Source organism: Acomys russatus, chromosome 20 (assembly GCF_903995435.1).
Source record: "Acomys russatus chromosome 20, mAcoRus1.1, whole genome shotgun sequence".
NCBI classification, from domain to species: Eukaryota; Metazoa; Chordata; class Mammalia; order Rodentia; family Muridae; genus Acomys; species Acomys russatus.
The window spans coordinates 49682159-49707417 of record NC_067156.1 but is presented as its reverse complement, the minus strand read 5'-3'; the positions used below and the strand labels follow the sequence as shown (position 1 = coordinate 49707417).

Sequence of the window (25259 nt, the reverse complement as noted above, 5' to 3'; positions counted from 1 at the left end):
GGACCTGTAGTGTGGGTCCCAATATGATAGCTGACTGATGGCAAGGTGTGGCATGCAGATACAAAGCCGAATTCATCTTGCCAGAAGATCTGAATCATTGTCCTCTGCCCTGCCAGGACTCTAGGTACTTACTTCATGAATGGCTTCCAGCGAACAGTGGTACCAAAACAGAGGATAGCAACATCATGTTTGTAATTACCTCAAGATATTTGCAGCTGCAAACTAGCAATGGGAGTAGTGAGAGCTCTGACACTAATGCCCTCTGAAAGGTTTTACACTGAGGCAAAAAATAAATTAGGCACGTGTGAATTAAATATTAACTCATAAGGATGATGTGCCACACAAGATTCAAACTGCAAGGCGCTTGATGTTTGTCATAGAAACTTCTGCACAAGGATTCTTCCTGGATCCGGCCTTTCCTTTGATAGGATGGACTAGGTCAAGGTTGTTTAGGAGTATTTGTGATGTTATGACTTGGATACATTCCTGAAAGAATGTACATCAGCAAAGAGGAGCAATCAGGGAAAGGTTATAATTTACACTTTCTATGGTTCATCACCTATTTAATTCTTTGCCCGCCTGTTTTTATTTCATTAAATTTTTAATCACAAGGAATCTCATTGAATTCACATAAGAGCAAACACACTAGAGTCTCATGCAGCTGCCTTAGAATTCCAAGTCTGCTTGAGAACTCATGCAGCAAGTGGTAAGTGTGGTGAAAGGCTGACGTCAGCTTTCTGAGCATCTGTAACACTTGGGAGACTTACCAAACTCCCATGCACCTGGCTTTGAAATAAGTGAAATTACAGTTCCTGGAAATGTCTTCTTCCAGCTCTCACTAGACACAGGCAGAAGGTGAAGGAATCTAGAAATATGTATCAGAAGTTAATTTTTTAGGTTGATTTTAGAGCATGCCGTGAAGACAGTAGAAGAGCAGCCCAACATGCTAAGGTTGAACAATAAGACATGCCTAGGGCTTTTCTGTGTCATCTAAAACATGACTGTGCCACATGCTGTTTCTCTATATTATCAAGGCTCCCTGCAAAGAGTAATCAGCATGTAGGTTATGTGTAACAATATTTATTCAAATGTGCAACCCACGGGTGCCTTTTTTCATTGTTCTACACGAACAGTTTCAATTCCCCTCTATCCCTGGCTGCACTTACAGTATTGTGGTGTGGTGAATGTTACCACAACTGTGCTCCCTATTTCCTCTGAGAGTCCTCCATCTAAGGCATACTCCTCTGTCCATGACAAATCTGACCTCTCTCTACTGATGACAAATTGGGGCCTCCCTTTCTCACTGGGTCTTCAGTCTCTGCTCAGCCTTCGCCATTCCCTTTTGATCTCTGAAGGAACTCACACATCACATCTGAAGGCCTTTACCCTTGTTCATACTTGAGTGGTCCCACCAATTCCAGCTTGTTGCATCACCTCTTTAGTCCTCTGTCAACCCTGACCTCAAAAATAGAAATCTGTCTTTGTTTCCTCCTCCCAACTTTGCGCCACTCTCAGAACTGTTCTTTCACACTATAATCCCCACCATTCCACTAACGTTTTCTTCATTTAATTTTGGAGCCTATGTGATGGAACCCAGGGAGGTGGGCACTGTACGAGCAGATGCTCTACCAGAGGATTGCTTCTTTGCCTCTGCTTACCCTTCTCCACTTTGAGCCACTCAGTCACTCTTCCAGAGACCCTGGAGACACCAGCACCTCTCCTGAAACTTGGACACTCATTCCTGAAAACCCCCTCCCTTCATCTTCTTGTGCCTCTCTTTTCAAAACCGAGTTTACTCACTGGACTTGCTTTCTAAATGCTGCGGGTTTTCTCCAGATTCTATTTTTGACCATCTTGTGACAAAAGGAATGTAAGCATCCTTGCTGAAGTAGCTGCATAAATAATAGAAAGCCCCAAGTCATGGGAACATGTGGGCTTGAGTAGATTGTGACAGCATGTCAACTGTAATTTCACTAATCACATGAAGACTATAAGTCTCAGCTTTCTCATTGCTATGTGTCCACATAAAAATGTGAGTTACATACTAGCCGCTGCCTTTAGGTTGTGTCTTTAAACTCTTGTGCTTGCTGCTCTTTTAGATTAGATTGTTTCCATTGTTCATGTTGGTGAGTTGCCAGGAATTGTTAGTCTGTAATCATCGCTGTAACTTCCTTATTGGCCAGTCCACTATTTCTCAAAAGATTCAATCCCATGGGGGTCTCCCCTGCCCATCAGTCCCCAAACATACCCCACTTCCTGTTGCCTAATTATGTATGAGTGTGTGATTGGATGTAAAAGGCAGTGGAAGCGGGGGGGGGGGGGGGGTCAGGGGAATGAAAGGTGATGATGACACTGATGTGAAACACATGTGGCCTCCTCAAAACAAAGATGTGCAGAAGGTTGTTGGATACAGTCTTATAGCAAAGTTGCTGTTTTTAAGTCAGAGGAAGACAGTGAGGAAAAGGAAGACATATATCTGTGCGTTCTTTAAGGGCAGTGGGTTTGCTTGGTTTCTGCTGGAGATATACAGAGAATACTACCGGACTATGAGCTGAATAGTTCGATGAAACTGAGGTGCTGGTAAATGTTCTATGACTCTTGAAAATGATGCATATTACCCCCCCCAGAGTGTGTGTGTGTGTGTGTGTGTGTGTGTCTGTGTGTGTGTCTTTTCCATATGTCTATAAGTCCTTTAATGGGAAGCATTTCAGACTGCAAGTCAAGTTCTATTTTAAACCAGAAGTCACAGATTACTTTTAATCTGTTATTTAAGAGGGGATTTGTATCTCATTGTAGAATACTTTGAATGTCACTATTGGTCAAATGAAAGAAAAATCTACTTCTCTCTCTCTCTCTTACAATTTCATATTCAATTCAAGACTAATCTTGGCTTTTTAAAAAACTACATTTGAAATTTTCCTTTTCAAGAGTTAAAAAATGATGTAAATTAAGCCTCTGGCAGAGTCTGTATGTGAATAATTTCCTGGTACTTGAGAGCTTTCTCACTAAGTGCTATGCCAGGTGGCATGTCTGCTTGCCTGAAAGCTCCTATGGTATATGAAAATACTCCTGTTTTATAGGAATATGTTGGCAAAACCCATCACTTTGAGGATTATTGCTCCTTTTCTGCTAGTTATTTCAAAAGAGCAGAGACAGGCCTAAGTTCAAATCATTTCACTGTCTGAGACACACTTGGTATAAAACCAAAGAAACACGCGCTTTGTCTGATACTGGTTTCTTTTCTGTAACATCTTGAAACTATAAGTAAAACCGAGTTACTTTTTCTATGGTTTGAGTAAGAAATTGGTTGAGAGAATGGCCGATGAGCAGAATCAGCAAGGAGACTTGGTAATGAAGAGATCTCCCATAGTGATGCAAAGATGGAGAAATTTGATTTTCTGACAGTAACATTTATGAAAAAAATAACATTGTGTTGATGTCCTCTGGTCATCATATTAAAGAACAGGACCCTTGAGTGCCTTGTCCGAGGAAACAGAGTCCAGAAGAAACAGGGTGGTCATTAGAATGTCCATGGCCCCTTCAAATAAAGTTCTGCAGCTTCAAACTGATACCACGGGGGGAGGGGGAGGAAGATGCCCGCTCTGGTTCCAGCTTGTGTGGACCACATGTCTGTATTTGACCTTTTACCGGCACTTATTTAATTGGTTGATACTTTGCCATGCATTTTTAGTATTTAACAAAATCACAGAAACCCACAGGCTTGATGAGAGATAGCTGCCACTCACCCACTTTGATGCTTCGGGATTAATGATCAGACCCAGAGAGCAAAGCAGGGTAAACAACTGAGTCTGAGACTATGGCCAGACTGACTGGGAGACAGAGATAGAAAAGAGAAGGAAAACAAAGCTGTCGCTACAGCCAAATCTCACTGGCTGGGGAATATAAGGGATAGAAGCTCAAACAGCTCCTGCTTCTGGAGCCTGAGAAGTCTGACATGACCTGCCAGCCTCTGCTACCAGCCTTTGGCTGCATCATAGCATGGCGGAGCCCCTCACTTTGTGAGATATATTAGTGGTAGCTCAAGTCTCTTTTTCAATAGCCACTAAGACCATTAGGGGGACCCTAACAAATGGATTCTGGGAAAAGCACCCAAACTGTCAAGGAGGGCAATACCTGAATACAGTGCCTAGTATTTGGCAAGACAGAGTGAGGTTAACATTAGCCTGCACCTCCATTTTCTCACCTAAGAGTAGGATAGAATAATAGTACGGACTTCATTGGATGTTCAAGGGAATTTACTTAGCTAATACATGTTTAAGACTAGTACCTTAAAAAAATAAATAAATAAAATAAGAATAAAAAAAAAAAAAAGAAAGAAAAAAGACTAGTACCTTGTATGAGTTTAATGATGTGGGCTGTTTTCTTGTTAACTTAGGGGAAAACAAACACTGTAGAGCTAATGATGAAGGCACCTTTAAGAATTTCTAGCCATTTTAAAGAATATTTCAAATCAGAAATTAGCAATCAATTAAAGGCTCAATAAAATGACTCCTAAAACGTTCTGCTACACTCATGGATCAGTGTCTTGCTCAGCCACTATCAGAGAAACTTCCTCCTGAAGTGAATGGGGAAAGAAACAGAGACACACATCCAGACAATAGGCAGAGTGAGAAACCTCCATCAAACCTTTCCCGTTAGGGCTCAGGGAACTCTGTGGAAGAGAAGGTGGAAAGACTGCAGGAGGCAGAGGGGATGGAAGAGGAAACAGGACCTTCTAAACAGAGCAGGACCAATGGATGTATGAGCTCACAGAGACTGTGGCAGCATGCACAGGGCCTGCACTGGTCCATGCCGGATGGGATCCCAGTACTGAGAGGGGAAGTGGATACAAGCCTCCATCTCTAAACCAGAAACTGTCTTCCATGATAACTACTCACAAAGGAAAGATGAATTTTTTTTTCCAATGTAGTCTCACTGGAGATACAAACCACACTTAAGGGAAGCCTCCTGCCTAGCAGTAGGTGACCAGTACAAACTGGCAAGTTTTGTTTTTTCTCCTCTCACAAGGCTATGTCTGGGCTTAAAAAAAACTTACAGTCACCTTTATTTTTTATGAGATTTCTTTCTTTTAGAAAAAAGATTCATTTATTGTGTATGAGTGCTTTATCTGCAGAAGAGGATATCAGATCACATTATAGATGGGTTTTGAGGCACCATGTGGTTGCTGGGAATTGAACGCGGGACCCCTGGAAGAGCAGACGGCGCTCTTAACCACTGAGCCATCTCTCCAGCCCCTTTATGGGATTTGCTTGTGTGAAAATGTGTGTGTCACAACATGTGTACATGTTGCTTGTGCTTTTTCTTTGACTCCCCTCCGCGCGCTCGCCGGTTATCTATTTTTTCCAATTCTAGTTTGTTTTTAATTTTATAATTATTAGTAATATCATCATCATTGTTGTTGCTTTAGATGCCTGTTGGTATTCTAATGAAAGAGAGAAAAGAAAGTTGTGGATTTGGGGAGGGTCTGGAAAGAGTTGGGGGAGGGGAAATCACAGTCAAAATATACTGTATGAAAAAAAATCTATTTTGAAGAAAATAAACTCACTAGTAAGGAGCTGGTAAAAGGGATAAGCAATTGCCACTAAGGCTGATGACCAGAGTTCAGTCCTCAGCATCCATGTTGGAAGGAGGTAACCAACTCCACAAATTGGCCATGATCTCCACACTTGGACTGTGGTGTGCAGTGCCCTTCTGCCACGACCACACACATACACACAAATAAATCAATGAAAAAATTTAAAAGCTAACAGGCAGACAGAGCTATGGGACTAGAAGTAGAACATTATGATCAGCAGATTTGTGCCCAGGGGTCCCGCTCAAACTAAGGCACCAGCCAAGGACAATACAGGCGATAAACTTTAAACCCCTACTCAGATCTAGCAGAACATTCTCCACAGTTGAGTGGAGAGTGGGATATGACTTTCTCACGTACTCTGGTGCCTCACATTTGACCATGTCCCCTGGAGGGGGAGACCTGGTGGCACTCAGAGGAAGGACAACAGGTTGCCAAGAAGAGACCTGGTACATATACAGGGGGAGGAAATCCCCCTCAGGAACAGTCATACGGGAGGGGAATAATGGGAAAATGGGAGGGAGGGAAGAATGGGAGGATACAAGGGATGGGATAACAGTTGAGATGTAACAAGAATAAATTAATAAAAAAAAAAAATAAGTAGAAAAAAAAGAGATAGAACGTTTTTTGTTTTTTTGTTTTTTTCATGAAAGGAGCAGCATGGCTCTTCTCCAAGGGTGACCTCATGAGAGTCAGCACTGAGAGATGCTATAGAGTCTTGTCACCCAGGCAACACACAGGCTGGATGCTGGATCTTAATTCTTTAGTGAACAGCATTAGACTCTGGCTTGACTCCATCCATACGTGACCATGTTCCACTCTAGTTCACAACTGATGACTTGGATGTTGGTGCACTAACACGAAATGGGCAGTTTTTAAAAGTGAAGAATCATAATTCATGGTTTCTAACTATATCACCCAAGATGGGAAAGGGATAAAAAAAAAAAAACAAAAACAAAAAACAGCAAAATCTGTTGTAAATTTCATCTCATTCTTTATGCTAGCAGGGTTTTTGTATTGTTAACCTCCTCTCAGAAAATACAGTCTGTTTTAGACTTTTCTGTGGGGTACAGTGACCCTCCTTATTCACGGGGATGCATTTCAAGACTCCTAGTGGATGTTAAGATGAGTATAACACAGAGTCCCATGACTTCTGTGTTTTTTCTTATAGGCATACATATGATAACTTGTCACTTCTACACAAGACTCAATAAGATTGCTGACAATAATGACTCATAAAGTAGAATAATTACAGCAATCTGCCTTAATGAAAGTCATTTAGAACTTGTGAGCCATTCATTTTTGGAACTTTCCATTTAATATTTTAGACCACAGATGACTGTTGGTTACTGGTACTGCAGCATGGAAAACCACAGGTGAGGGACCCCTGTAAATCTCATTGGAAAAGTGTTCAGTCGAGGAAGTCGGCCATGTGCTTTTGTTTTCTCTGCTGTTTTTGACATGTGCGGCTGCTTTGGCAAAGGCGAATAATATCGGCTTACCTCCGTAGACCACGTCTAATGGCTTTAAAAGAATTCTTCAGCAACTGCATAATGAGCTGCCAAAAATATTCTCTGTGCCAGAGGATCTGGGTATGTCTGTTCCATTTATTGAGAATTTTTTGTTTTATCATGACTAAGTGCTCACCAAGGACATAAAAAACCCAAGCCTCTAATGTATTGGGGGCTTAAGGGCAGAAACCATATTTTAATGTGTCCAGACTCATTTCTAGCACATGCAAATGGTGAGCGAGTACCAACAGCAAAAGTAGATGATCCTGTGATGCAAAAGACATCAAGATGCTGCAGAACAGACAGAAGGCATTCTGCCATGCCCATGATGCCTGGACCATTGGCTTAACCATATTTATATCAAAGAGTACCGGGCATCTTGAGCCATAAACTATGCTCTTGTCTTGCCCATTTGGTTACATTTACATTTTTCAGAAATCACTTAGGGCCTATTTCTTCATGAAAGCTACACGTTCAAAAATCATTTTCATTTTAATTATACCTTGACCATAAATAAAATCAATTAGGAAGAGGGTTTTTTTTTTTTCCTGAGAAATAAAAGAAAAAGAAAAAAAAAGAGGGGGAAAAAAACGAGAATACATTGACTAAGATCTGGAAAAACAGTGGAAATGGAGGGAAATTAAGCTATTTTGAGTTGCATTGGAAGCTAAGTCAGAGAGAATAGCATCAAACTCTCTCACCTCCTTGCTACCCACCCTGGTCTGCTCCTGACCATCAGCTTTGTCCTCTGACGGGAGTGCTTGTTCCCACCTCATAATGTGGTCCACGCAAATTGTAGTTAAGCAGTGTCCCGTTGACAACATTCTAGAAAAATACATCTGAATTTGACTTAAATCAGAATGCCATTCGATCTCTGAAACTCAGTCTTTCATCCTGTATTATTATTTTTTTAATTATCTAAAATACTCCATCATGACCAGTTCACATAGACCCAGCCTCCTGGTGAAGCACTTATCTTAGGGTCCCTCAAGACTAATCCAACCTCTCTTGAGACTAGTCCAGACAACCACTGGGGCTCCTGAGCCCTGTGTAATACCCCATCTTCCATCTGCCCCTGGACATCTGTATGATGATTTGAAGATAAAGCATTTGAAGCAGAGGTCTCAATAAAATGATGTCAGTGCCAGCTTCCAAATAGCTACTTCTTCCAAGCAGCTTCTGGAGAGTCAAGGTTGAACCTTCCACTTGCCTTTGCAGAATCAACCATCATTCAATAGCCTGAAGCAGTATATTGTGGCTATCAGCTGGTACATACGCGGCTTATAGACTGAGGGCCAGGTGGGGAACTATTTGCCATAGTGACTAAAATAAGAATGTCAAAACACTGTGGGTTATCACAAAAGCTTAACTTCAGCACATGCACAAAGTCTACTAGAATAGTAGCACTTTTGTGGGCTGTGTGGATCCCATCTCTGGTCCTCATGTCCACACAGCCCCTTCCCAGCCCCGATTTCATTATTTTTAATGAGAATGAGGCTCACATTTTTTTTTTTCAGCTGGACACATTGAGATGTCTGGAGTATGGTTGCTTGCAAACTTCAGTTTGATACAATCTCATTTGTCTTATTTTGCTTTTGTAACATTTGTGGCATCTAGAGAAAGGTATCTTATGGAAGAGGAATAAAATGGTAGTTACTGGAAGTGTAGAGGGCCTGGGGGAGTGGTCAAGTACAAAATTACAATGTGATGGGAGAGATAAACTCTTATGCTGTACTACACAGTATTTAATTCAATGGAACAATAAATTGCTATATTTTTCAAAAATAACCATGAGTGAGGACTTTGAATGCCCGCATTACAAAAGGATGATCAATATTGGACTGATAAATCTAGTTATCTTCGTATCACTGTTTTATTAGCTGAACATGAAATGAAAGGAAAAACCAAAACTATGTAGAGGCCACCTGCAGACAGGATGACTTTCCCCGGGTCACACTCAGGGAAAGTGATGACTCTGAGTGAAGTCCTTTTACAGAAGTGTGAAGTGGCACAGTGAAGCTGAGTCTGTGAGTGTGCTGACTGTGGTCTTCTTACCTTGCAGGCTCAACATGGGAAAAGACCTTCCGACAGATTGGCTTTGAAAGGTAAGTAGGGCTTAGAACGGCCTTCGTTTAGCCACTACTCTCCCATTAGACTCTGAGTGGTTTTTCTACCGTGAATCCACAGTCACTATTGTGACTTTGTGATGTAATGTCATTTTATGCCTCTGAGCCTCACTGTCTTTGTAAAATTAGAGCTTTATTTTTATAAAATCCTTGCCTAGTAATTTTAACACTGAAGAGATGGAGGTGGGAAGGTTTGTAATTCAAGGCTCACCTCACCTACATGGTAAGTTTGAGGCTAGCCTCGATTATATGAGATTTTGTCCCAAGAAAACAAAAAACAAAACAAAAAAGAAAGAAAGAAGGAAAGAAAGAGAAACAAAACAAAACATAAAATACAAATAAGGGGGAAAAAAACCTCTGCCTCTACAAAGAGGAGAAATAAAGAAATTGAGCACTGATGCAAGAACAAGAAAAAAAAAAAAAAAAAACAAGAAGGGGGGAGATGAGCTCTATAATTAAAGAATTCTAGCCAATAAAGTTGACCTGTTTGTGCCTTCATCATCTTGTCTTACTACAAATACATTTCTATTTATATTAATTATTCCCAATTGTGAAAACACCTACATCTTACAAGCGCTAAGATATTGCCAAGATCATGTCACTTTCTCCTAAGCGTTCCCACACCAGCATTTCCCCTGAACATATCATCTCCAGAGCATCAGAAGGTGATGGAAGTGTCTGGTTGCTCCTGTGAGCCACCTGCCCTTGGCCCATGGGGCATAGATTCAGCTCTGAAAAGGGGACAGGACACTTTCTTCCAGAACTATGATATTGTTACTATTCCTAAGGCTGCAAACCATAGTGAGACTTAGAATCACCCCATCGATATCTAAATTTTCTGATCTTATTAAAAATGTCACTTTTCTTGGTTTGAGTAGCTTCTTTATTTAGATCAGTGTCTCACAACCCTTGCTGGCTTCTTTTCTTCACCACTGCAGAATGTCATGTACTCTGGATCGTTCTGCAAGGTTACATGACTTCTTATTCAACCTACCGTGTCCTGTAAATTCAAGAAGTTTCACTTTTAGCATTTGAGAACAATTCTATGTCATCTTCCTGTCCTTTTGACAGACCCATTGGGCTTTATGGTTTCTCTCACAATGAGCTGTCTCATGTTGACTCATAGCATGCTCATCTGTCCCTCTAGAGAGCCCAGTATCTCTGCTGAGGAATGGTGTTCGAAACTACATCTAAATTCTAGAGATGCTCCCCAATTCTAGAGTATCGTTGCTTCTGGGTCCTGACAGTAATTAGAGCCAGAAAACATACTTTCTAAGGAAAATTAAATGCTAAATTTACAATATTTCTAAGTAAAGTGTAACTGTAGGAAGTTTTCAAGACCTCTGATTATTGACTTTCATCTTTTTTTTCACTGCAAGTATTGACTCTTAAACTTGTTTCATTCCAAATGTAAATTTTATTTTCAAGATAATACTAACAAGAGAGTAATAATCAGACTATGAGATGTATTTTCTAAAATTTGCATATCTTAGTTTAATATTCGATTGATATGTATCATCCAAAGACTATAAACTACTGCTATTTGAAATTATTTTTTTCTTTTTAAATGGTATCATTTCAGCGGTTTAACTTATCTCTGAATATATAATATTTCCAGTTTTTTATTTATTATTTATTTTTTTTATTAATTTATTCTTGTTACATCCTCCCATTCTTCCCTCCCTCCCATTTTCCCCTTATTCCCCTCCCCTATGATTGTTCCTGAGGGGGATTACCTCCCCCTGTATATGCTCATAGGGTATCAAGTCTCTTCTTGGCAACCTGTTGTCCTTCCTCTGAGTGCCACCAGGTCTCCCCCTCCAGGGGACATGGTCAAATGTGAGGCACCACAGTACGTGAGAAAGTCATATCCCACTCTCCACTCAACTGTGGAGAATGTTCTGACCATTGGCTAGATCTGGGTAGGGGTTTAAAGTTTACCACCTGTATTGTCCTTGGCTGGTGCCTTAGTTTGAGCGGGACCCCTGGGCCCAAATCTGCCTATCATATTGTTCTGCTTGTAGATTTCTAGGACCCTCTGGATCCTTTGACTTTGCTATTCTCCCATGCGTCTCTCATTTAGAGTCCCAATAGGATGTCCTCCCCTCTGTCCCAGTTTCCTGGTAAATGAAGGCTTTTGTAGGACATGCCCCTTGGGCTAGTATGCAGATATAAGTGAGTATATACCATTTGAGTCTTTCTGCTTCTGGGTTAACTCACTCATTATGATAATTTCTAGCTCAATCCATTTATCCACGAATTTTGGGAATTCCTTGTTTTTAATAGCTGAGTAGTATTCCATAGTGTATATGTACCACAGTTTCTTTATCCATTCTTCTACTTATGGACACTTATTTCCCTTACAGAAATAGAAGCAATCATTGATAGTCTTCCAGTCTTTTACTCTTAGAAATTGTCTCAGTTTCTTTTCAACATAAGCAATTTAAGAGAAAAAGGCTTTATTCTATCTCATAGTTCAAGGTATAGTCCGTCCCTTATGGGGAATCAGGGCGGCAAATGCTTGAGACAGCTAGCCACATCTAATCTATAGTCACTGCAGAGGAGAACAGATGCTGGTGCTCAGCTTGCTTTCTCCTTTTTATTCAGGCCATGACTGGAGGCCCAGAGGATGGTATTGCCCAATTTTAACCTGGGTCTTCCCACCTTAGTTAACCCAGTTAAGGTGATTACTCATAACCATGGCCAGAGACTAGTCTTCCAGTAGAGTATGGGTCCTGTAAAGTTGACAAGTAACACTATCACACACACATACCAAAAAGAAGAAGGAGGAGGAAAAAGAGAAGAAAAGAAAAAAGAAAGAAAGAAAGGCTACCATGAGCAGAATTACACACATGTGTATATTTTGCCAAATATGTTGAGGATAGACTCAAGAGTACAATAAGGGAGCAAATCCACACAGGATACTGGTAATATACCAAATATACCAAATTCTCCCCTCTAAGTCAGCGCCATTACTCCTATCAGCTATATACATCCGTTTCCCTGGTGTCAGAGTATGCTGTCACTCTTGATTTTTTTTGGGTTTTCCCCAGTATCCCAGGATCTCAGTATCCTTTATTAGTACCTACCTTGGGTGAATTTCCCATAAAGAACAAGTTGAGATTCTTCAGTATCTCCCAAGATAAACATTTTGTAGGAGAGCTTCTCCTGAGATACTTCCACATGACTTCACAATTGAAAATAAGCTTAATTCCTGGCTCATAGTGCACCAACCTTTTGAGAGATGAATGATCCCATGACAACAGCTACCATCAAACACTTGCCAAATTAATTCTAATTCATAGATGAGGACCTATCAAAGTTTCATGTAAAGGGACATAAAACACAGCTCTCAGGGTTTTTCACTCCAAGACAAAAACTCCTGTTGCTACTTTTTAATGTTGTTCTTGGAGCAGGTTGCAGCTAGAGACAGTGGGTTTGGCTGTATTCCAAGAAAACTTTATTTACAAAAACAGGCATCTGGCAGGTTTGGATCATAGCCATCAGTCATCGACTCCCACTACGGACTATGGTCTCACAGATAAAAGAGATTCAAAGAATCTGGTTTTCCATCCAGGCACAGCCCTCACATTAACCTGTGTTCATCCCGGGAGTTCCTGGTTCCCAACACAAGGCTTTCAAATTCTGTTTCACATAGAATTTGGGGGTTATAGGTCACTTTTGTTTTCTGTTTTGTTTTTCCTGTTCCCATGTCTCTGGAGATGTAACCTCATGCTGCAAGTCTTACTGACTATTCTTTTTATTACTATGTTGAATAAAACCAGATGGTATAATATCTATACTCCAATGCCTCCCTAACTCCATAGGCTTCCAAATAAAAATACTATTAGGACACACAGCAAGTGGCATGTTATTTTTGAATTGGAATCTCAGCCATTGTTTCTTAGTGCATATATTGCAGATCTACTTGAGAGTATTTTTTATTTCAAATGTTGTCATAAAATGCTACTATATTTTCTCATTTAAGAGAAAGGATTATTTTGTGTATTACATCATATCTTAAAATGGAACAGATGTAAGTCTCTGGAGCTGTTGTGCTGTGTAAGTGTGAAGGTGCCCAGCAGGGCTGTTAAATATGGCTCTGCTATTTTCTCTCTTTAAGGTTAACCTGATCTTTGCCTTAATGAAAATTAAAATTTCACCTTAAATAAAGTCTCAACTCTTTCGGCGTAGTTGTAAGAGGTAATGGCCTTTTCATGCCCATGTCCTTTTGTGAAGTTTGTTCATTTACCTGCTGGGCAACAAATTGTTTTTAAAATCAGCACATCTAAAGGGAAGGATTCATGTCATCAGATGAACCTTCAAAGCTTCTCCAAGAAGGTTTGGTGTGTAGATGAAAGGAAAAACCTACAGGGTCTGGTCTACCTGTCTTCCATGTTCAGTGCTTAGTGGGACCATCCTGTGAGACACACTCAGATATTTCCTTTCTGGATACACTGTGAGTGTACACAAGACATCAGAATGGATGTCACAGTTGACTGAATCCATATTCAGCTTTCAAGCAAATGCATCTTTTCCTTGTGAGCGTCAGGATTTCATTACAGAGGTGTGTTACACCCAGAGAAGAAGTTTCTAGAGTTTCCAGAATGTGGGTTCCTGCATTGTTTTGTTCCCTCCAACATAATATTCCAATATTAATATTCACACAACAAAAGTAGACTCTTTGTCAATATAGAAGAAACATACTTAACATATTCAATCAGAAACCCTGCCTTTCTGTGCAAATTTTCAAATCTTATGATTATAAATATTTATAACTCATAGCCATCTGCTGACATATTTACAGTTATGCTAGGCAGATATGGATGTTTAAATTCATTGGCACTCTGTGTGTTCTAAGAGTTATGAACCAAGATGGCCCAAATTCTCAATAGATTAACACAGCAAAGGTTTGGTTCTTATTTGGACCCATGTGATGAAGACCCTGGAATTTTGCAGGGCAGGGAACATCCATGTTGAATGTCAGTGATGGCACTCAGGCTTAAGTAAGATACAAGGAGCTTAAATGTATCTTAAATGTTTCTGTCTGTAAGAGTCATTTGTCACTGCATCTCGCCCTCCATAGGTAGCATTATAAAGGCAGAGACATATGCTGGGAATGCTAGCAGCCAGAATCCAGGGTCTAGACATGTTTTTTCCTTCCAACGTAAGCTGTGGGCTTCATCTGAGAAAAAAAATTTTCAGCAGGTAATGAGCCTGGAACCTGGCAGCCTGCTTTCAGGACAAGCTGACTGCTGCCTGTTTAAAAATAACAGGCTTTTACTGATCTCTTGCCCATTTTCACTTTAAAAAGTCAAGATTTTATTCTCAGTAAATGTGTGTTATCGCTCCAAGACTCAGATGACATCACTGTTAACATTATTATGTGTGTTTTGTTCAATGCTTTCTTATGATTGTGGAATGAAACACCTTGTCACTCCAGAGTACATTTTAAAATGTAAAATAAGATGCCAAAAATAGCCTGTTACAATGAACACATGTTCTCCTACAACTGTTCACAGCATGGGTAGACATGAGTCAAAGGCTTGGTTCTGTCTTTTGGGAGACTTCAGCCTTCTGTCTGCTGTCAGGCTTGCTGTACCCACCCATTGGATAGTTTTTAATTATCACTGGCTGCTTGGTGAGGCCTTTTCTGAGCCGATGCCCAGACTTTCCCATGACAACTCTCAAGTTCTCCTATTGTGAACTGTAATACATTATCTGGAAACTCATTCCTATGTGTCTCCTCCTTTATAGAGGTACGTTCTTAAGCATTTAAGGTAAACAGATCTACATACCCCAGAACTCACATGAGCTAGTTAACGAGATGGGTGTAGAGGGAACAGATGACTACCTGACGGGCTGCAGGGCATTTGGCTAGTGTTTGGAGAGCAGGTTTCAACAGAATCAGAGAGAAGGGAGCTAACATATTCTCACCGTTACTTCTCAGCTACTTGCCGGATGGTGAGGCCACCTGTGGCCAGGGTAGGGCACTCCTGCTGTACAGGGAACATGACATGGTTTTATTCTTTGTGTCTCTGTGCAAACTCACGTCATTCCTCTGACCTTTCCATCAACACAGCTCTGTGTCTAAGTCTCTTTCCTCCAGCTACTAAGGCGACTCAGCTGTCACAATGAGTTGGGAATTCCTACCTGCTTTGTTGTTAGAACATCTTGTATCCGTCTGCCTTGTTGAGCCAAATTAACTGGTGAGATATGCCCAGAGATGGGTTAGCTTTCCGTCCTGCTATAGCACAGCCCAGGAAGGTCATTTCAACACCTTGCAGTGCGGTTCAGATCTAGTCTGAGGGTCTCCAAAAGCTCTGTGTGTTGTAGACTTGGTCTCCAGGGTGGCTATCTTAGCAGGTGGTAAGGAAAGGACTGAGGTAGTTCTGGAGACAGCATATTATAATGGTCAAAGTCTATCGCTGGGTGCTTCTCTGGCTTTCTGTAGAGCTTTTTCCATGTAGCCCTTCAGCCTACACGTATCCCTGGCATTGCCATCTGCCAGGGCATTGCCTTCTTGTGGAGGAATTTTAATCCAGCAACACAGCTGCTCTGTCAAAGGATCATTTCCAAAGATCTAGGTCTGTGTTATCTGGCTAGGATACAGACACACCTTTAATCCATCTGTTTGACTGGAAGACACACCCATAATCCCTCTGACTGGAATATAGACACGGCACACCTTTAATCCTTCTGGCTGGAATTATTTAGTACACACCTTCAATCCCAGACAATGACCTCTAATTGAGAGGCAGACAAAGTGATGAATGAGAAAATTGACAGAATGAGTGAGAGATAGGATATGCCAACCTCTCTGGAAAACAAAGAAGAAAGAGAAGTTACTTAAGAGCAACACAGAGAGAGGGAGAGAGCAGCAGGGGAGTTCGTGAAGACAGTACAGGACAGTTCTGGAGTATAGTACAGTTCGGTGCCGTTCAGTGCCAGCCAGTTGAATGCAGTTGAGTCCATGTAGTTCGGTTTGTGGAGTTCAGAGCCACTTTTTCCAAGCAGAGCAATTCAATGAGAAGCTGAGAGAAGCCAATTTGAATCGGTTGGCTTAGAGAGGAGTTTTGATCCAGAACATCTGAGTTGAACCAACCAGCAAGAGTTCAGAAAGAGCCAGAAAGGGTGAGCTTGTTCAGCAGTAAGTCTGAGAGGCTGAAAACATTCTAGGCCTAGATTAGACTGGATAAAGGCCAAAAGCTTCCAGTCCTAGGTCTAGAGATAGTTAATTAGAAATGCTCTGAGCTCAGCCCAAGCTATGTATTAGCAAAGTTTGGGTATGACTTTCATGTCATCACCTCATCTCAGGAAATAAAAAACACAATTACACCTTCTACTACTAGGCTCTTGGCAGAATACAAGCCTTCAGGACCACTCTGTTTTGGACTGTGAAGCTCTAAAACCAAATAAACCTTCTCTTTTTATAAGATAGTCTGTCTTCTATATCACTTTATAGTTGTACAAAGCTGGCTTATGCCCCCTGTCATTTTCCTGGTCTTCTCTTGTGAATCTCTCTGGAACATTCCAGCCATTCAAGCCCATTGACTTTCTCTCAGAACTCTCCCACACCTTGGAAGCTTCCCCTTAAAAGTTTCCCTGCTGTTTTTCCAATGCTGCCTGACTGTCTGTAGGATCAAGCAGTGACCGTATTTATAGTGATTTGTGTCCTGTCTAATTCTGCCTTGCCTCTTGGGTCTCACATTATCCTGAGCTTCCTGGGGAAACGATCTCCTGTCACCTGAAGCCTGTGGTTCTAGCCGAAAGACAGGGAAATGAGGAACACCAGGCAGATGCTTGATAAGCAAATAACATTTTAAGTAATTATTAGGATCATTGATGCAGACCCTGCTTTCAAAGAGTTTATCCTTCTCAATATATTTTCATTATTTTCAGCTTTGCTTTAGAAGAATGAGTAAGTGATTTGAGAATTTAAGGTCAAAATGGGAAAATGTGGGGGGGGGGAGGAATGGGAGGATACAAGGGATGGGATAAACATTGAGATGTAACAAGAATAAATTAATAAAAAAAAAATTAAAAAAAAAAAAAAAAAAAAAAAAAAAAAAAAAAAAAAAAAAAAAAAAAAAAAAAAAAAAAAAAAAACAAATTTAAAGTCTTTGTCCTCCAACTTTACAACGTACTAACTGGGCCATAGAATTTAACATCTTTTCTTCTGTTGATGTTATATGCCATATTTAGAAATAATGACAATGCAGGCCCTAAGGTGGTTTCATAGCATGCTGGCTCATACAGAAGCTTAGACCCAAGAATTGAGAGAAAAACCACTGAGGAAAATGTGGACTTTCAGCGTGGCTTACGTCTGAAATTTCAAGCTGAGGTCATTAAGACTGTCAACCACAATGTATAACACCAAATATATTCATTTATATCAAGATGAATGTTTTTTGTCTTGCCTCTTGGAGGAGCCTCCAGTAAGGAAAAGTGTGAGCCTCAAATCATGTCTACAGAATGATAAGGGGTGGCCTCAACTGGAGCTTAGCAACAAGGCTTCTAAGCCAACACTAATTGTCACACAGTGGTGATGCAGTACAACCCTGTTGATTAAATGATTTTCCCTGCTGTCTTTTAAAAAAATAAAGAAAGAAAACCACTCTATTGTAATGAAAGCACCTGTTGAAGTAACTGTCTTAACCTAACTTCATAATGATTTTATTTCTGAGTTCATTACAATAAATATTGGCCTTCTAGAAGAAGAGCCTGTAAATGTTTTCACACAGTAGGTATATAAACATTCCTGAAAAGTAAAGGCTAGGCTCACAACCATAAATACATATTTCTTTAGAGTGCTTTGTACAATATCATGATGCAGAGTCTGTGTAAAGTAACTACCTATTATAAAGATGTGCCTAGAGAGCCTGAAAACTACTAAACCACACCTTTATGACACAGGGCTTTTTGTTTTGTTTTGTTTTGTTTTGTTTTGTTTTGTTTTGTTTTGTTTTTTGTAAGTACTCAGAGGCATAGGTAGCATTTAGATCAATCAATTTAAGGGGTATCATCTATACCAGAGAAAATCTTTAAAGATGGAAGATTTAGCTGACTGACTAACTTACTGACTGACTGATTAATTATGGAATTATGATTGTCTAGCAAAGTGTATGTAGTAGATCCTTTTCTAAGGTCCATGACCTCACTTGCCCTAGAAAACTGGCTAGCTTTCCAGTACCAGGCATAATTTTCTTTCTTTTTACTGAGCCTTAACTCCAATTAGAGAGCTGCTGGTTGCCACCAACATGGGAGTGCCACTAGTGCACCTTTATGTATAGTATATCTTGTGAAGCTTGTAATTGCCATGGTTTATAGATGTCACAGCTAAGTAGGACTGCTTAATTGCTTCTTTCCCCAGGCATCTTTCATGGTATTTTCTGGAACCATGAAAACTAGATCATAAAATAGAGGCTTTTAGATTAGATCCAGCTCAAATAATCTAAGTCTTGTGTCCTATGTGTGTGGTATCTTCAGCAGTAGGAAGCCACCCACAATTCTTGAGAGGCAACCACGTACTATATCTATAGTCCGTATAGTTTGAACAGTCCCTTTTTTTTTTGTTTAGGTCATGGTTCTTGTAGGGAGCATTGTAAGTGCAAGTAGTTTTACTTCACTTCAATCAAGGGGTGTGTGTGTGTGTGTGTGTGTGTGTGTACATATATAAACATGCACATATATAAATTGTGTATAATTTTAGGTAAATATAAAATAATATACCTTGAGGTTTATCAAACAACCTTGGTGTTATTATTCCTTGTCCCTCTTTTTTCAGTATTGATCTCCCTCTTTCCTCCCCAGTTGGAGACCCCTCACTATTATTCTATTTCCTGCTTTTCATCACTATTTCCCATCCAACCCACCACCTTGGTCCTTTTATACTTTGCTGGTTTCCATGGCTAGTCCATGTTGTATTCTCACATCTAAGGATTTGGAGCCAGGACCTGTAGATGTGAGGGAATATGCAGCATTTGTCTTTCCGAATCTATGTTACTTCACTCAATGTAATATTTTCTAGTGTCCATTTACCTGCAAATGTCATGGTTTATTGATTGATCAATGTAGTTAGTACTGGGACTTGAATCAAGTTTTACATATGCTAGCCAACTGCCTACTATCAAGTGGCATCCACAGTCCATGGAGGATTTTTAAAGCCAAGTAATTACTTTTTATGAATAAATGTGAATATTCAAATTTTTATTACATAAGGAGTCGTTTTCATTTTAGAGACATCATATAAAAGAATTATGATCTGTTGGTAATAGGTTATATTTTTCATTTAGCCTATTAGTGTAATTCTAGGAGCTATTCATTTTCCTTTTTAAAATGTGACCGAACACTAGAAACTAACAAGCCATCAATCTTATTCTAGCAGCAAAGACTTTGGCATCTGTGGTTGAAGGAGGAGGCAATGGTATTTAATATTTTTTATTTTTTTGCATAGAAATATTAGGATTCAAGGAAGTTAAATAGAAGTTGAATACCCCATATTCAAAATGCTCAAGACCACAAGTGTTTTATACTTCAACATTAAAAAAATGAAATATTTTAATATGCATAGTGAAATAGCTTGACTATTGGACCCAATCACAGCCTGAAATCCATTCAGTATGGACCCAATCACAGCCTGAAATCCATTCATGTTCTGTACACACATAGCCTGAAGGTAAAATTTGTAGGACCTGTTTTATAATATCATGCATGAAGTAAACTTTTACTTTTTCATTTAGATCTCTGTTGACTGACAAAGTGGCAGAAGTTTGACCATTTTGGATGTGGGGTCTTTCAGACTGATGGTGCTCAGCTGCATTGGATAACTCCAGGACTAAACTCAACCATAGCCTGCTCCCGTCGGGACATACACAAAGCAGAGTAGAGCCCTAAGCCAGATGCAAACATCCCCCCCCCCACCCCGCCAACTTCTGTGTGAATAGTGAGAGGCCTGAAAGGGCAACATTCAGGGTGCAGATGGAAAACACCAATAGGTGCACACACCAGTGCACACACGGGGAAGTGTAAGCATTGAGCTAGACACAGCCGAGCCGCACGAGCTCATAAGCAAAGGGCTTGTGCCAGATGCAACTTATTGACCTGCTTGCCATAAAGGGAGAAAAGCTTGTGTTCACTCGGACATCAAGAAAAATATTTGGGCTTGAAATCCTCTGCACGCTGTTCTGAGCAGTTAAATGTATTTACTTAAAATTCAACATAGGTAATTGAATTGCATGTGGGGTAGAATGTAATTGCAGTGCATTTACTAATGTTTTTTTTGCATCAGAACCCTAATGGACACAGACCACAGTGCGAGGACAATGAGGAAGCGTTGGTCCTTGGAGATGTGAAATTGAGAGCTCACTCAGACTTTGCCCAGGCCTGCTAGATGGCCATCAGCACTTTCATATACCAGGTGTTTAACTTCTTGAGGAAACATGATGGTAGGGAGAGTTGACGCTTTTCTGCTTTGCTCTTGCACTGTTCCTGGGACACTCCACAGAGAATGGCTATTACCTCTTGCCTGGGAAGGCCGCTGGTACATCGTCACGGCCATCCATTTATTGGGAGGAGGTGATATGAATAGCAAAGCCAAATCTATTTGTTACCTGGAAGCTAGGGAAGAAGTCTACTTGGGCAATGGAGTGTATTCATTCTCATGCATTGTGCTGAGATCTGTTCTTACTCTCCTTGGGGAAGGCATTGTCACAGTCAGGGTCACCTCTATGCTGCTGTGTAGCCCTGCCTGCTCCAGTATGACACCAAGCAGCGGTGTCTCAAAGCACCCTCTCCTAGTCATTGAGTGATATAGTCATTGAGTGGGCTTACAAGGTCAGCGACTTGCCCTGCCCATCAAGACAGAAGGAGCCTACAGCCCAGTGTCCATAAGTAGTACCTCATGGACACACGTTTCTGAGGGGGAAAAAGCCATCTGAGGTATCTGTAGGGAGAAACAACCATGCAGAAGCAGTAGTTCAAACTGTGTCTCTTAGAGAATCTAGAGAAGTCCACTGGACTCTGAGGGGCTACAATAGAGCAGGACGTCCAACATTGGACTAGATTGCCAAGGGCCATGCAGGTAAAAGCAGAGTTGGCTCGGAATCAAGGCATAGAACACAGGAATTGGCTTGCATCTTGGTGAACTGAGAAGGTCTTTGGTTTCACTGGGAAAGAGACACATACAGGAGCTGGAAGAGCAGTTTACGGGATGGGCAGTACTTGACCTTGTGTGAGGCCAAACATGGTTGGAAAATGTGGCCCAGCTGGAGCAGATGTTCCCATCCTGGAAACATGCTGGAAATACGTGCAGTTCAAAGACAAACACATATGAGTTACAATATCCACGGCCCCTTCTAGGAGTGCTTATCTTTTATTAATTTATGAAAATAACAAATCTTTGTTTAGAGGAAAGGATCTCGATACCTAGCCGCAAAGCCATAATTCAGTCCTTTTGCCGTTGACCTTGAACTGTGAAAACATATTTTCCAAGAATTTCAAGTCAAATGATTCACAAAAGCAGCAGTTCCCACTGCAATCCAGCATTATTAATTTTGTCGTTGGCATAAACTTTGTTAGTAGGGAAATCCCTAGGGAGAGGGTCAGCAGCAGCTTCTGTTGAGATGCTGGGGAAAGCTCAAGGGCCTCTAGGCTGTATTTCTTTTTGACAAGTGACTTTTTGACTGTGGCCATAAAGCTGTTCCTACATTTTCTCCATTGTCAGTGTTATTGTCAACAGGTACACAAGGCACAGCTGTGACCTGTCTAAGATCCTCCATTTGTACCAAGGCCTTGTTAGGCTTGTGCTATTGCTGTTCACTTACTTTTCATTTTTACCTTGTCTAAGATCATCTTCCTCCTTTTTCTTAACTCCTCTGTGCAACCTTTTCCATCTCTCCAAAGCCACTGATCAGTTTCACTTTGGTAGCTTTGCTGTTTTGCTCCACTCTTTTTTTAAAAAATTTTATTAATTTATTCAGATTACAACTAAATTATTATCTCATCGCTTGTATCCTCCCATCCCTCCATCCCTCCCGCTTTCACCCTATTCCCCTCCCCTAGGTCTATGACTGAGGGGGACCTCCTCCCCTACTATATGATCAGATCACCATGGTCTAAGGCTGGACTTCAACAGCAACAGAAATAACAAGAAGCCTGCCCACACATGAAAACTAAATAACTCTCTACTACACATGGGTCAGGGAAGAGATAAAAAAAGAAATTAAGGACTTCATAAAATTCAATGGTAATGAAGGAACAACATACCCAAATTTGTGGGACACATTGAAAGCGATGCTAAGAGGAAAATTCATAGAACTAAGTACCTTTAGAAAGAAATTGGAGAGCCAGGCGTGGTGGCGCACGCCTTTAATCCCAGCACTCGGGAGGCAGAGGCAGGCGGATCATTGTGAGTTCGAGGCCAGCCTGGTCTACAAAGTGAGTTCAGGATGGCCAAGGCTACACAGAGAAACCCTGTCTCGAAAAACCAAAAAAAAAAAAAAAAAAAGAAAAAAAAAAAAGAAAGAAAGAAATTGGAAACATCCCACATAAGCAACCTAACAACACATCTGGAAGCCTAGGGGGAAAAAAAGATGCTCCAGTCTTTTGTGAGCAGCGTATGGACTCTGGATTCTATGCCCCTTCACAAACTAGAGCTTTGAGCCTTCCCTGGGAGCTCACTGAAATGATATTTCTTCAAAGTGTGTCAGGAGAGGGAGGATCTCTTCGACCCAACATGACTCAATAGCCAGGGTTGCTTCAAACTTCGGGAGTCTGACCCCAAAGTAGATTTTTAGGTGTAATTAAACACAGCACACATGGTGAAAAATATTCTTGTGATGAATGACTCAGTCCACGTGCACAACAAAGCAGACCTAAATCTTTCTCGTCGAGGAACAAAAGTAAGCTAAGTACATATCAGATGTGAATACCCTTTGTGAAGTACGCATGGCACCTTCCATAAAGACGGGCTCTGTAGATTGACTGAGAGAAACAGATTCACAAGAAGGGTCTAGAGAATGCTGGAAAGTCTCCAGCCACACAGATTCAAAGGCCTTCTGGGTGGAAAACAGGTTTTGAATTCCTTCTCTTGAAGGAACAAGCTTTTGTGGTTAACATCCCAGGTCCCCCTAGTGCATATATGTGAGCATAACGCCCCCCCCCCATGTTTCCCACATCTTCCCCCTTCTTATTTTTTTTTTAAAGAGAAAATTGTGGCTCTAGTAAAGGCCAAAGCTGAATGCACTGCCTGCATAGCTGGTCTATTATGGACAAGCATAACAGAATTATGAGAAGAGGTAGCAGAGGACCAAGGAAATGGAAGAGCCATCTTAAGCATGGTGGCTGTTCAAAGTTCACTTGGAACATTTTATCTTTTTATGAAGCTCTTCAATTTGACCATCAATAGTATGAGCTAGGTCAATGCTCGTTAAAGAGCGTGGTGCACGGTGCCAGGAAGTTGTTGACAACCAAGATTATGCTCGAGCAACAAATAAGCTATAGTATCTCTATTTTCTAAAAGTGTGATTCTCAATTTGCCCATCTCTTGATTTACTTCTGCCAATGTCCTTGCCTTAAGAGTACTAGTTTTAGTCATCATAAAGGCCGGTTTTGAACTCTCCCTTTGTATTCCAGGAATCACTACTGAAACTGCTAATAAAAAAAATAAAAGCCACTGTGGCAGCAGCCATTAAAGGAACCAACAGATGCAAAGAAGTGTCGCAGTTTTCAGGGAGGGCTCTCTCTCTCTCTCTCTCTCTCTCTCTCTCTCTCTCTCTCTCTCTCTCTCTCTCTCTCTCTGTTACTTCTATTGATCAATTGCTAGGATCTCAATAGATCCTATTATTATGTGGCCTGTCACACACAAACCTTTATAACCCACAGGAAGGGATGCATAAGCAGCAGCCCCTCCCCCAAAGGACCACCACAAAGGCAGTTGTTTTCCAGAGGGAAGGGTATGCTTAGGAGTGGAATACGGATGGAAATACGCACACTTATAGCATAAACAATGTGGTCAAAAAAACAGCATTGACAGAAATATTGGGGGAATTCCTATGAATATGGGTACAGCTAGACTTTACTGCATTCCCTGTTATTTGTGTTTAATGCATATGAGTACTTCTTATGCCATATAAATTTCTTTTTTAAAAGCTTAGGAATAGACAGGTGTCTGATCAAAAAAAAAAAAAATATTGCTCTTGTTGACTTCTGTGCACCAAATGAAGCCAGAGGTTATTTTCTAAACCCTGGCAACAGAGAATGATATTCTAGGCCCAATAATATCAACCTTAGTAAGCAATACATTAGATAGTCCTTTCTTTGTCTACAAACAGCTCTAGTTTCCACTATCAGAGTACTTAATTATGTTAAAATCAGTTTCATAGCATTTGGATTGATTAAATTATTCCAATCAAAAATCCTCTATTCATGTGAGTAATATTTGTGCATCATGCTTTGTCTGGAAAACTGGTCCCAAAGGACAAAAATGGTCCTTTGCATGGCAAAACAACACCATACTGCGACCTACTATAGATGTGCCTTTTATCTCCTCCCCACTGACAAAAATCATTTTGGATTCTGCACTGACCAGCTGAGAATTAAGATATAATACAGTAAGTAAACATGAGCAAATCCTTTTTTGCTCAGTAGCATAATGTCATGTTGTCTCCCCATGGTCTTGGCTTGATAACTTGAAGTCTTCATGAGTCCCCAGGTCATCAACTGACTCTTCCTCTTGGGACATCTCCTCTTGGTGGATTTATCATCAATCTTCAGACACTTCATCTGTTCAATGGTCTCTGGGATGCTGCCCTGGTCAGATGCATTGGATCAGGAGCCATCTGGGACTCTGTTCATTTCATGGAAAGACACAAGCATAACCTCACCCTGATCTTAAAACAATGAAAAACCTTTTCATTGACTAGTTTCTAGGTATTTTTATTTAACATATACTTTAGACTTTAGGGGAAAATGCTTTGGGGCAGCAGAAGGAGCATAATCCATTAAAGTGGAAAAATAGTGTCCCTAAAT

General features: G+C 40.6%; 1 protein-coding gene across 3 annotated transcripts in view; it reads left to right on the top strand.

The window, feature by feature from the left end:
- The window catches only part of Piezo2 (piezo type mechanosensitive ion channel component 2), a 360353-nt gene that overhangs the window by 189727 nt on the left and 145367 nt on the right, over positions 1–25259 (top strand). For all 3 annotated transcript variants that reach the window (XM_051163421.1, XM_051163420.1, XM_051163419.1), the window contains exon 4: positions 9167–9209. In XM_051163421.1, the coding sequence (XP_051019378.1) occupies positions 9167–9209 (43 nt within the window). The remainder of the gene's footprint in view (positions 1–9166; positions 9210–25259) is intronic.